The sequence below is a fragment of the Haliotis rufescens genome, unplaced genomic scaffold (genome assembly GCF_023055435.1).
Source record: "Haliotis rufescens isolate VD_foot unplaced genomic scaffold, xgHalRufe1.0.p SCAF_12, whole genome shotgun sequence".
In the NCBI taxonomy this organism is placed as follows: domain Eukaryota; kingdom Metazoa; phylum Mollusca; class Gastropoda; order Lepetellida; family Haliotidae; genus Haliotis; species Haliotis rufescens.
Genome location: NW_025963802.1, coordinates 38617932 through 38632501, shown reverse-complemented (window position 1 = coordinate 38632501; position 14570 = coordinate 38617932). Strand labels below are relative to the sequence as shown.

The 14570-nt window shown below is 38.8% G+C and overlaps 2 protein-coding genes across 3 annotated transcripts in view; both read right to left on the bottom strand.

The window, feature by feature from the left end:
- Positions 1-14570, bottom strand: part of LOC124136505 — a 64271-nt gene that overhangs the window by 22067 nt on the left and 27634 nt on the right. The window contains exon 3 of one of the 2 annotated variants that reach the window (XR_007220160.1): positions 12738-13541. Coding sequence is in view for 1 of the 2 variants with exons in the window: in XM_046502424.2 (XP_046358380.2) it covers positions 12999-13541 (543 nt within the window). In the remaining variant the exon portion in view is untranslated. Of the gene's footprint in view, positions 1-12733; positions 13542-14570 lie in introns of those variants that run through there. The other variant, XM_046502424.2, reaches the window with a different exon arrangement.
- Positions 1-14570, bottom strand: part of LOC124136504 (benzoate carboxyl methyltransferase-like) — a 59664-nt gene that overhangs the window by 33092 nt on the left and 12002 nt on the right. The gene's annotated exons all lie outside the window — the stretch shown is intronic.

Here is a 14570-nt window from a genome sequence, read left to right as displayed (position 1 = left end):
CACGTAAAATACGTCACTCAACTAGTTCATGTACTAGATGAAACCATTCGATGATAAACTGTCAGCAGTTTCAAAACCATGACTGAAAAAGTTATCAGTCCTGACATATTTTACACAACATGGAGGGAAGAGAAAGGCAAGGAAAGGATGGATAACAGGGAGGAGTTTGCCAGGAAGTACACATCGGCCCATAGGAACTGGGGCAACAGCACCTTCATGAACGTCCTCTCAGACTCCCGCTCACAAGAGGAGAAGAAGTTAGTTGATGAGCCCCGAAGAATTTAAGGATGATTTGCGATTCATATATCTTGTGATCAGAAATGAATAGTCAACTTACAAGCCTCAAGAAGAGCAGGACTTTGAAACATGTCCACATACATGCATGATAACTGATTCTATGTTATCGATTTTAATTATCTTCATTTCCCACAATACTCCAAATTTCAGGAAACACAAAAAGTTTCATTTTCTCATACTAACACCATTTCAAATCCAAAGATGATGACGCAGCCATGGTCACAAGAAAGGATCAAGGCCAAATAATACCATTGATTTGGAAGAGTCATTGCCTCTTCTTCGGGAACCATTGGGACTCCACAAAGTAAGAACAAGACTATACTCTGTGTCGTTTTGAAGTCATTTTTTTATTTAATACGAATTACGTAACATTCATGTTACTTTGATGTTATAAAGTTGTTACAGACCCATGGACTGACTAGGTTCATTACATGTCATAAAAGTGCCGGGACATTATGTGGTGGCAATACATTCCCTAATTAATACCTGTCACAAAGGGACGGCCCATTTGTGCTTGTGTTCTGGGAATGTGTTACGCAATATATGTATTCACGAAACAACATTCAACAAAGTATTTACTTAGTCCTGTAATGTTGGTGTCCTTTGGCATTAATGAACAAGTAAGTAGATACAACACGGGTGGATTGATGCATTCGTACTTGGTATGAATAGATGAATTACAATTCGTTCTTAACCGTGTGCGAAATACACATAATGTCGGAAAGCGCAAGTTAAATCCCCAATTACTGACTTTCTTCTTAAATATATCACAACTCGCCATGTATAATTGTATCAGTTTGTAGATTCTTTTATATTTTAATGATGTAAATCACGTAAAATACGTCACTCAACTTGTTCATGTACTAGATGAAACCATTCGATGATAAACTGTCAGCAGTTTCAAAACCATGACTGAAAAAGTTATCAGTCCTGACATATTTTACACAACATGGAGGGAAGAGAAAGGCAAGGAAAGGATGGATAACAGGGAGGAGTTTGCCAGGATGTACACATCGACCCATAGGAACTTGGGCAACAGCACCTTCATGAACGTCCTCTCAGACTCCCGCTCACAAGAGGAGAAGAAGTTAGTTGATGAGCCCCGAAGAATTTAAGGATGATTTGCGATTCATATATCTTGTGATCAGAAAAGAATAGTCAACTTACAAGCCTCAAGAAGAGCAGGACTTTGAAACATGTCCACATACATGCATGATAACTGATACTATGTTATCGATTTTAATTATCTTCATTTCCCACAATACTCCAAATTTCAGGAAACACAAAAAGTTTCATTTTCTCATACTAACACCATTTCAAACCCAAAGATGATGACGCAGCCATGGTCACAAGAAAGGATCAAGGCCAAATAATACCATTGATTTGGAAGAGTCATTGCCTCTTCTTCGGGAACCATTGGGACTCCACAAAGTAAGAACAAGACTATACTCTGTGTCGTTTTGAAGTCATTTTTTTATTTAATACGAATTACGTAACATTCATGTTACTTTGATGTTATAAAGTTGTTACAGACCCATGGACTGACTAGGTTCATTACATGTCATAAAAGTGCCGGGACATTATGTGGTGGCAATACATTCCCTAATTAATACCTGTCACAAAGGGACGGCCCATTTGTGCTTGTGCTCTGGGAATGTGTTACGCAATATATGTATTCACGAAACAACATTCAACAAAGTATTTACTTAGTCCTGTAATGTTGGTGTCCTTTGGCATTAATGAACAAGTAAGTAGATACAACACGGGTGGATTGATGCATTCGTACTTGGTATGAATAGATGAATTACATTTCGTTCTTAACCGTGTGCGAAATACACATATTGTCGGAAAGCGCAAGTTAAATCCCCAATTACTGACTTTCTTCTTAAATATATCACAACTCGCCATGTATAATTGTATCAGTTTGTAGATCCTTTTATATTTTAATGATGTAAATCACGTAAAATACGTCACTCAACTAGTTCATGTACTAGATGAAACCATTCGATGATAAACTGTCAGCAGTTTCAAAACCATGACTGAAAAAGTTATCAGTCCTGACATATTTTACACAACATGGAGGGAAGAGAAAGGCAAGGAAAGGATGGATAACAGGGAGGAGTTTGCCAGGATGTACACATCGGCCCATAGGAACTGGGGCAACAGCACCTTCATGAACGTCCTCTCAGACTCCCGCTCACAAGAGGAGAAGAAGTTAGTTGATGAGCCCCGAAGAATTTAAGGATGATTTGCGATTCATATATCTTGTGATCAGAAATGAATAGTCAACTTACAAGCCTCAAGAAGAGCAGGACTTTGAAACATGTCCACATACATGCATGATAACTGATACTATGTTATCGATTTTAATTATCTTCATTTCCCACAATACTTCAAATTTCAGGAAACACAAAAAGGTTCATTTTCTCATACTAACACCATTTCAAACCCAAAGATGATGACGCAGCCATGGTCACAAGAAAGGATCAAGGCCAAATAATACCATTGATTTGGAAGAGTCATTGCCTCTTCTTCGGGAACCATTGGGACTCCACAAAGTAAGAACAAGACTATACTCTGTGTCGTTTTGAAGTCATTTTTTTATTTAATACGAATTACGTAACATTCATGTTACTTTGATGTTATAAAGTTGTTACAGACCCATGGACTGACTAGGTTCATTACATGTCATAAAAGTGCCGGGACATTATGTGGTGGCAATACATTCCCTAATTAATACCTGTCACAAAGGGACGGCCCATTTGTGCTTGTGCTCTGGGAATGTGTTACGCAATATATGTATTCACGAAACAACATTCAACAAAGTATTTACTTAGTCCTGTAATGTTGGTGTCCTTTGGCATTAATGAACAAGTAAGTAGATACAACACGGGTGGATTGATGCATTCGTACTTGGTATGAATAGATGAATTACATTTCGTTCTTAACCGTGTGCGAAATACACATATTGTCGGAAAGCGCAAGTTAAATCCCCAATTACTGACTTTCTTCTTAAATATATCACAACTCGCCATGTATAATTGTATCAGTTTGTAGATCCTTTTATATTTTAATGATGTAAATCACGTAAAATACGTCACTCAACTAGTTCATGTACTAGATGAAACCATTCGATGATAAACTGTCAGCAGTTTCAAAACCATGACTGAAAAAGTTATCAGTCCTGACATATTTTACACAACATGGAGGGAAGAGAAAGGCAAGGAAAGGATGGATAACAGGGAGGAGTTTGCCAGGATGTACACATCGGCCCATAGGAACTGGGGCAACAGCACCTTCATGAACGCCCTCTCAGACTCCCGCTCACAAGAGGAGAAGAAGTTAGTTGATGAGCCCCGAAGAATTTAAGGATGATTTGCGATTCATATATCTTGTGATCAGAAATGAATAGTCAACTTACAAGCCTCAAGAAGAGCAGGACTTTGAAACATGTCCACATACATGCATGATAACTGATACTATGTTATCGATTTTAATTATCTTCATTTCCCACAATACTTCAAATTTCAGGAAACACAAAAAGGTTCATTTTCTCATACTAACACCATTTCAAACCCAAAGATGATGACGCAGCCATGGTCACAAGAAAGGATCAAGGCCAAATAATACCATTGATTTGGAAGAGTCATTGCCTCTTCTTCGGGAACCATTTGGACTCCACAAAGTAAGAACAAGACTATACTCTGTGTCGTTTTGAAGTCATTTTTTTATTTAATACGAATTACGTAACATTCATGTTACTTTGATGTTATAAAGTTGTTACAGACCCATGGACTGACTAGGTTCATTACATGTCATAAAAGTGCCGGGACATTATGTGGTGGCAATACATTCCCTAATTAATACCTGTCACAAAGGGACGGCCCATTTGTGCTTGTGCTCTGGGAATGTGTTACGCAATATATGTATTCACGAAACAACATTCAACAAAGTATTTACTTAGTCCTGTAATGTTGGTGTCCTTTGGCATTAATGAACAAGTAAGTAGATACAACACGGGTGGATTGATGCATTCGTACTTGGTATGAATAGATGAATTACATTTCGTTCTTAACCGTGTGCGAAATACACATATTGTCGGAAAGCGCAAGTTAAATCCCCAATTACTGACTTTCTTCTTAAATATATCACAACTCGCCATTTATAATTGTATCAGTTTGTAGATCCTTTTATATTTTAATGATGTAAATCACGTAAAATACGTCACTCAACTAGTTCATGTACTAGATGAAACCATTCGATGATAAACTGTCAGCAGTTTCAAAACCATGACTGAAAAAGTTATCAGTCCTGACATATTTTACACAACATGGAGGGAAGAGAAAGGCAAGGAAAGGATGGATAACAGGGAGGAGTTTGCCAGGAAGTACACATCGGCCCATAGGAACTGGGGCAACAGCACCTTCATGAACGTCCTCTCAGACTCCCGCTCACAAGAGGAGAAGAAGTTAGTTGATGAGCCCCGAAGAATTTAAGGATGATTTGCGATTCATATATCTTGTGATCAGAAATGAATAGTCAACTTACAAGCCTCAAGAAGAGCAGGACTTTGAAACATGTCCACATACATGCATGATAACTGATTCTATGTTATCGATTTTAATTATCTTCATTTCCCACAATACTCCAAATTTCAGGAAACACAAAAAGTTTCATTTTCTCATACTAACACCATTTCAAATCCAAAGATGATGACGCAGCCATGGTCACAAGAAAGGATCAAGGCCAAATAATACCATTGATTTGGAAGAGTCATTGCCTCTTCTTCGGGAACCATTGGGACTCCACAAAGTAAGAACAAGACTATACTCTGTGTCGTTTTGAAGTCATTTTTTTATTTAATACGAATTACGTAACATTCATGTTACTTTGATGTTATAAAGTTGTTACAGACCCATGGACTGACTAGGTTCATTACATGTCATAAAAGTGCCGGGACATTATGTGGTGGCAATACATTCCCTAATTAATACCTGTCACAAAGGGACGGCCCATTTGTGCTTGTGTTCTGGGAATGTGTTACGCAATATATGTATTCACGAAACAACATTCAACAAAGTATTTACTTAGTCCTGTAATGTTGGTGTCCTTTGGCATTAATGAACAAGTAAGTAGATACAACACGGGTGGATTGATGCATTCGTACTTGGTATGAATAGATGAATTACAATTCGTTCTTAACCGTGTGCGAAATACACATAATGTCGGAAAGCGCAAGTTAAATCCCCAATTACTGACTTTCTTCTTAAATATATCACAACTCGCCATGTATAATTGTATCAGTTTGTAGATTCTTTTATATTTTAATGATGTAAATCACGTAAAATACGTCACTCAACTTGTTCATGTACTAGATGAAACCATTCGATGATAAACTGTCAGCAGTTTCAAAACCATGACTGAAAAAGTTATCAGTCCTGACATATTTTACACAACATGGAGGGAAGAGAAAGGCAAGGAAAGGATGGATAACAGGGAGGAGTTTGCCAGGATGTACACATCGACCCATAGGAACTTGGGCAACAGCACCTTCATGAACGTCCTCTCAGACTCCCGCTCACAAGAGGAGAAGAAGTTAGTTGATGAGCCCCGAAGAATTTAAGGATGATTTGCGATTCATATATCTTGTGATCAGAAAAGAATAGTCAACTTACAAGCCTCAAGAAGAGCAGGACTTTGAAACATGTCCACATACATGCATGATAACTGATACTATGTTATCGATTTTAATTATCTTCATTTCCCACAATACTCCAAATTTCAGGAAACACAAAAAGTTTCATTTTCTCATACTAACACCATTTCAAATCCAAAGATGATGACGCAGCAATGGTCACAAGAAAGGATCAAGGCCAAATAATACCATTGATTTGGAAGAGTCATTGCCTCTTCTTCGGGAACCATTGGGACTCCACAAAGTAAGAACAAGACTATACTCTGTGTCGTTTTGAAGTCATTTTTTTATTTAATACGAATTAAGTAACATTCATGTTACTTTGATGTTATAAAGTTGTTACAGACCCATGGACTGACTAGGTTCATTACATGTCATAAAAGTGCCGGGACATTATGTGGTGGCAATACATTCCCTAATTAATACCTGTCACAAAGGGACGGCCCATTTGTGCTTGTGCTCTGGGAATGTGTTACGCAATATATGTATTCACGAAACAATATCAACAAAGTATTTACTTAGTCCTGTAATGTTGGTGTCCTTTGGCATTAATGAACAAGTAAGTAGATACAACACGGGTGGATTGATGCATTCGTACTTGGTATGAATAGATGAATTACAATTCGTTCTTAACCGTTTGCGAAATACACATATTGTCGGAAAGCGCAAGTTAAATCCCCAATTACTGACTTTCTTCTTAAATATATCACAACTCGCCATTTATAATTGTATCAGTTTGTAGATTCTTTTATATTTTAATGATGTAAATCACGTAAAATACGTCACTCAACTAGTTCATGTACTAGATGAAACCATTCGATGATAAACTGTCAGCAGTTTCAAAACCATGACTGAAAAAGTTATCAGTCCTGACATATTTTACACAACATGGAGGGAAGAGAAAGGCAAGGAAAGGATGGATAACAGGGAGGAGTTTGCCAGGATGTACACATCGGCCCATAGGAACTGGGGCAACAGCACCTTCATGAACGTCCTCTCAGACTCCTGCTCACAAGAGGAGAAGAAGTTAGTTGATGAACCCCTGAAGAATTTAAGGATGATTTGCGATTCATATATCTTGTGATCAGAAATGAATAGTCAACTTACAAGCCTCAAGAAGAGCAGGACTTTGAAACATGTCCACATACATGCATGGTAACTGATACTATGTTATCGATTTTAATTATCTTCATTTCCCACAATACTCCAAATTTCAGGAAACACAAAAAGTTTCATTTTCTCATACTAACACCATTTCAAATCCAAAGATGATGATGCAGCCATGGTCACAAGAAAGGATCAAGGCCAAATAATACCATTGATTTGGAAGAGTCATTGCCTCTTCTTCGGGAACCATTGGGACTCCACAAAGTAAGAACAAGACTATACTCTGTGTCGTTTTGAAGTCATTTTTTTATTTAATACGAATTAAGTAACATTCATGTTACTTTGATGTTATAAAGTTGTTACAGACCCATGGACTGACTAGGTTCATTACATGTCATAAAAGTGCCGGGACATTATGTGGTGGCAATACATTCCCTAATTAATACCTGTCACAAAGGGACGGCCCATTTGTGCTTGTGCTCTGGGAATGTGTTACGCAATATATGTATTCACGAAACAATATCAACAAAGTATTTACTTAGTCCTGTAATGTTGGTGTCCTTTGGCATTAATGAACAAGTAAGTAGATACAACACGGGTGGATTGATGCATTCGTACTTGGTATGAATAGATGAATTACAATTCGTTCTTAACCATGTGCGAAATACACATATTGTCGGAAAGCGCAAGTTAAATCCCCAATTACTGACTTTCTTCTTAAATATATCACAACTCGCCATTTATAATTGTATCAGTTTGTAGATTCTTTTATATTTTAATGATGTAAATCACGTAAAATACGTCACTCAACTAGTTCATGTACTAGATGAAACCATTCGATGATAAACTGTCAGCAGTTTCAAAACCATGACTGAAAAAGTTATCAGTCCTGACATATTTTACACAACATGGAGGGAAGAGAAAGGCAAGGAAAGGATGGATAACAGGGAGGAGTTTGCCAGGATGTACACATCGGCCCATAGGAACTGGGGCAACAGCACCTTCATGAACGTCCTCTCAGACTCCTGCTCACAAGAGGAGAAGAAGTTAGTTGATGAACCCCTGAAGAATTTAAGGATGATTTGCGATTCATATATCTTGTGATCAGAAATGAATAGTCAACTTACAAGCCTCAAGAAGAGCAGGACTTTGAAACATGTCCACATACATGCATGGTAACTGATACTATGTTATCGATTTTAATTATCTTCATTTCCCACAATACTCCAAATTTCAGGAAACACAAAAAGTTTCATTTTCTCATACTAACACCATTTCAAATCCAAAGATGATGACGCAGCCATGGTCACAAGAAAGGATCAAGGCCAAATAATACCATTGATTTGGAAGAGTCATTGCCTCTTCTTCGGGAACCATTGGGACTCCACAAAGTAAGAACAAGACTATACTCTGTGTCGTTTTGAAGTCATTTGTTTATTTAATACGAATTACGTAACATTCATGTTACTTTGATGTTATAAAGTTGTTACAGACCCATGGACTGACTAGGTTCATTACATGTCATAAAAGTGCCGGGACATTATGTGGTGGCAATACATTCCCTAATTAATACCTGTCACAATGGGGACGGCCCATTTGTGCTTGTGCTCTGGGAATGTGTTACGCAATATATGTATTCACGAAACAACATTCAACAAAGTATTTACTTAGTCCTGTAATGTTGGTGTCCTTTGGCATTAATGAACAAGTAAGTAGATACAACACGGGTGGATTGATGCATTCGTACTTGGTATGAATAGATGAATTACAATTCGTTCTTAACCGTGTGCGAAATACACATAATGTCGGAAAGCGCAAATTAAATCCCCAATTACTGACTTTCTTCTTAAATATATCACACCTCGCCATTTATAATTGTATCAGTTTGTAGATTCTTTTATATTTTAATGATGTAAATCACGTAAAATACGTCACTCAACTAGTTCATGTACTAGATGAAACCATTCGATGATAAACTGTCAGCAGTTTCAAAACCATGACTGAAAAAGTTATCAGTCCTGACATATTTTACACAACATGGAGGGAAGAGAAAGGCAAGGAAAGGATGGATAACAGGGAGGAGTTTGCCAGGATGTACACATCGGCCCATAGGAACTGGGGCAACAGCACCTTCATGAACGTCCTCTCAGACTCCCGCTCACAAGAGGAGAAGAAGTTAGTTGATGAGCCCCGAAGAATTTAAGGATGATTTGCGATTCATATATCTTGTGATCAGAAATGAATAGTCAACTTACAAGCCTCAAGAAGAGCAGGACTTTGAAACATGTCCACATACATGCATGATAACTGATACTATGTTATCGATTTTAATTATCTTCATTTCCCACAATACTCCAAATTTCAGGAAACACAAAAAGTTTCATTTTCTCATACTAACACCATTTCAAATCCAAAGATGATGACGCAGCCATGGTCACAAGAAAGGATCAAGGCCAAATAATACCATTGATTTGGAAGAGTCATTGCCTCTTCTTCGGGAACCATTGGGACTCCACAAAGTAAGAACAAGACTATACTCTGTGTCGTTTTGAAGTCATTTGTTTATTTAATACGAATTACGTAACATTCATGTTACTTTGATGTTATAAAGTTGTTACAGACCCATGGACTGACTAGGTTCATTACATGTCATAAAAGTGCCGGGACATTATGTGGTGGCAATACATTCCCTAATTAATACCTGTCACAAAGGGACGGCCCATTTGTGCTTGTGCTCTGGGAATGTGTTACGCAATATATGTATTCACGAAACAACATTCAACAAAGTATTTACTTAGTCCTGTAATGTTGGTGTCCTTTCGCGTTAATGAACAAGTAAGTAGATACAACACGGATGGATTGATGCATTCGTACTTGGTATGAATAGATGAATTACAATTCGTTCTTAACCGTTTGCGAAATACACATATTGTTGGAAAGCGCAAGTTAAATCCCCAATTACTGACTTTCTTCTTAAATATATCACAACTCGCCATTTATACTTGTATCACTGTGTAGATTCATATACTATACTCATATAGTATACTCTGTGTCGTTTTGAAGTCAATTTTTTATTTAATACGAATTACCCAACCAGTCGTGTGCTAAATTATACAGACCAACGAAGCTTTTCAAAGTAGAAATTAAGCAAACCGAATATTTATCAAATTGATTATTGCTAGAACATATGCATGAACAACAAGTGATATAATCGGAAATATATTTACATGTGATATATGCACCCGGATGCTTAAAATCACAATACAATGCTAATATCCTAAATTTGTGTTCAAGCGAGTGAATACCAAATAGACAAGGACCAAATCAGCTCTACAGACACAGACTCTCTCAAAGGCAACAAGGTGCAGGCTTTGAGGGCCAAAAGAAACGTTACCAACATTAACTGATTTGCCACTTTGAAACAAAGATGCCAACCTGTTCAAAAACAGTAAAGAACACATCTCACGAATACAGCCTTCATGTTCTCTGTCGTTCTTTTGCACGTGCTTTGCGGATTTTGGGAGATATTGGTGTTTGTCAGCAATTTTTTAAAACATTATTTCCAAAATTATCGTGCAATTTCCGGGTATAAATTACGCACGGATCTGTGTCCTATCATTGGTTGCGATGATTAACACCAACGAACATGCCAAGACTGACCGCTGTCCAGAGTGAGAGAGCCATAGGTACATGTATGCTGCAGATGGGAGCGACACAGAGAGCGGTTGCCATTTACACGAACTGCTCCAAGATGACCATTACCAGACTGGTCGCATGTCTCCGACAGACTGGCAGAACCGCAGACAGACCACGGAGTGGCAGACCAAAGGTCACGACCCCGCAGGATGACCGCTTTTTACGGGTATTCATCTGAGGAAGAGATTTCTTACTGTGACGTAATCAGCTGCCAACAGCTTAGGACATCCGGTCAGCAGACAAACAGTGACCAGACGACTACGACATTACGGTCTCCGGGCTTATCGCCAAGGGCATGACCTTGGCCCGTCAACATCGACTTGCCAGATTGACGTGGTGCAGGCAAACTCAGCGATGGCAACAAAGGGAATGGCGGCGAGTGCTGTTTAGTGATGAGAGCAGGTTCCAACTCTTCAAACCTGTTGGGCGGACGCGAGTTTATCGACGACGTGGTGAACGTACGGCTCCTTGTTGTGTCCAGGAGGTGGAACCTTACGGGGGCGGAAGTGTGATGGTCTGGGGCGGCATTTGCGGGGACGAGAAGACGGAACTTGTCATCATCGAAGACAATCTGACAGCACAACGCTACATTGACAATATCTTATGGCCAGTGGTTCTTCAATTCATCCAACAAGATAACGCCACACCCCAGAGAGCCCGTATTACTAGAGACTTCCTCAACGCCAACAACGTGACTTTCCTGCCGTGGCCAGCTCGATCACCAGATCTGTCACCCATAGAACATCTCTGGGACCAGCTGGGGCGTTGTCTTCGGAAACATCAACATCCCCCCTTCACGAGACAAGCGTTGATCGTTGCCCTCCGTGAGTAATGGAATCGGATACCAGACTTTGGGTCACATCTGGTTTGAACAGAATATATTTACTCCAGTTCTGGTTCCCATTTTTCAATTTCATTCTCCCAATGACAACATCACGTACTGACCTAACACACTCTAAAAGACAGGTTCCTCTGCTCTCGGCAATAATGTGTTGGCAGATTCTTTGACAGTATCCATAATTATTTTAAAGTTGTAATCACAACGGACAGGAGGCTCCTTATGATATGTTGATTCACATTTGAATAACTGACGAAGGTTGTCAATATTAGAGAAGTCACCAGTTAGTATGCATGACCAACGTGTTGGAAGCAGTATGATCAGTCTTGGCAGCCACAAGTAGTGGAATTACATCACAAGGTGCCAAATCCATATCCTGTTCCTAAAGTGAAACAACTTAGGTGAAATGGTGTTCGTGTTGTGTTCGAAATTGAAACGTGCTTCTTGAAATTTCAAGTATTGTAGGACATAAAAGAATTAAAATCGATAACATAGTATTAGTTATTATGTATGTATGCATGGATGGATGGATGGATGGATGGATGGATGGATGGATGGATGGATGGATGGATGCATGCATGCATGCATGCATGCATGTATGTATGTATGTGTGTATGTGGCCATGATACAAAGTCTTGCTTTTCTTGAGGATTGTAAGCTGACTTTTCTTTTCTGATCACAAGATATGTGAATCGCAAATCATCCTTGAATTCTTCGGGACTCATTTCTGAAATTCGTTTTTCAACACTGTCATACAACTCATCCACTATCTTCTTCTTCTCCTCCTGTGAGCGGGAGTCTGAGAGGCCGTTCATAAAGGTGCTATTGCCCCAGTTCCTATGGGCCGATGTGTACATCCGAGCAAACTCCTCCCTGTCATCAATCCCTTCCTTGTCTTTCTTTTCCCTCCATGTTGTGTAAAATATGTCAGGGTTTGAAAACCGTTTCAGCTGACAAGAGACAGAGTCCGGATTTGGAAACTGCTGACATTTTGTCATCGAATGGTTTTCTCATCTTAGCCATGCTGTGAAGGCAAACTGAAAAATTTGTATTCAAAAATTCTTCTTTAGAGATTTTCCCAGATTCTCTATATTCCTTCCATACCTTAGTGAGTAACGTTACGAACGTCTCAAGAAGATACTTGATTTTTCCACTGCTCTTGTCTATAGTCTCACATCCTACACCAAGAACAAGCAGGCCTCCCTTTTCCAATTTTCGACTTCTCAAAAGTAAGAAGGTCTCGAAGTCGATCTCAGACTGTTTTTTCTAAAGCCATCTTCTCCTCAGCACTACTCTCAGGGTATTTGTAAATTGAGTCATTAAAGTTTGTTGGAGTCTTCGACAGCCAGTGAGCAGCGACCATATTCATGATGAAATGCATTGAATTTGAAGGTACACATTGTCTGTAGAAGTTTGTCCCAGCAGCGAGAACATAGACGTTGTCCATTTCCAGAAGGTATGAAGGAGGTTCAGGAAATCATTCACTTCCGAGTCTTCATAGATGACCTGGAATTGTGCCTCTGGACCGTGCTGATCTTTCAGAGTTGCCAACATCTGCCCAATGATGACCATGGAAGCAGAGCCATCAGCTGCGCCATAGTCGCCTATGTTGAACACTGAGTCTTTGGCAGTGAATGGAATAGATCGGACCCAGTTAAGGGTCTTGTCTCGTACTGGTTCCATGTAGCCAACATTCTGCTTTCCGAGTCTTGATCCATGATGTCCTTCTCCTGTTTTTTTCCATATGGCACATATGCTCTTGAACGACCTGCATAGTATCTCACAGATACAGCTGCATCTATTTTGTGAAAATGTAAATGTGTTCGTATCGCTGAAGAGAATATACGGACGTACATCCTTGAGATGCAGGTCTTGGATCAGCCTTCTTTTGTTACATCTGTAAAAATGCTGAAAGTATAAAATAGCACAACTAATTTCATGCGTAGAACAGTTCTATGTAAATTATAAAATTAGAAGTTCGGATTTAATGTAAATGCACTATCATGCGTTCTCTTTATGTGAGATTAGGTACAAAAGATTCAAATGCACATCTTTTGTCAGAACTTCGAACCTGTACAAGAAAATATAAAGGTGTTTCACTAATGCAACTCAATCATTCCTGTCATTGACTGAGGGCTTACTTGGACACATATAGCGCACAATTAGCCTGTATTTATGTTACCAAACAAAGACATACAGTCCTACATGAGTATGAATTTGAGGATGATTATTGATAAGAAGTATTATGCATATCGCCACACGACTGTCCCTTCTTAGATGAGGAATAAGCAATTACTTGTGCTGAAGATGACTGGTTAGTCTTAGTGATCTTGTTGAGGATGATTGTAGATATTGAATAATGATATACACAGTTAAAACACGTCCCATTTTGATTCTGGAAACCCAAAAGTCCAGAAACTCTACGGTCTTTGCCGACTCTCGGTCAAAGGTATTTACAAAATTAAACATGCTGTTTTCATGGGAACATACCAAGGAAGGAAAAATGAAAAAAAATTGTTCAAAAAATCAATATTTACACTATCTCGCCCATGGGCCTGCCCATGGGCGAAGTGTGGCCCATGGGCGAAGACTGGCCCATGGGTACGCCCATGGGCGAGAATATGTTCCTTCACTCAAAACTCATGTTTTTGTTTCGCAAACACATTAAATGTATTCTCCAAGTATCATGACACAAAATTTAACTAATTTTAACTTAATTCAACTATTTTATAGCGATATTGAAATATTTCGCCCATGGGCGAGAAAAAGGTTTGCCCCAGTCGAGAATATGTTCCTTTACTTAAAACTCATGTTTTTCTTTTGCAAACACATTAAATGTATTCATTCAAGTATCATGACACAAAATTTAACTCATTTTAACTTTATTCAACTATTTTATAGCGATATTGAAATATTTCGCCCATGGGCGAGAAAAAG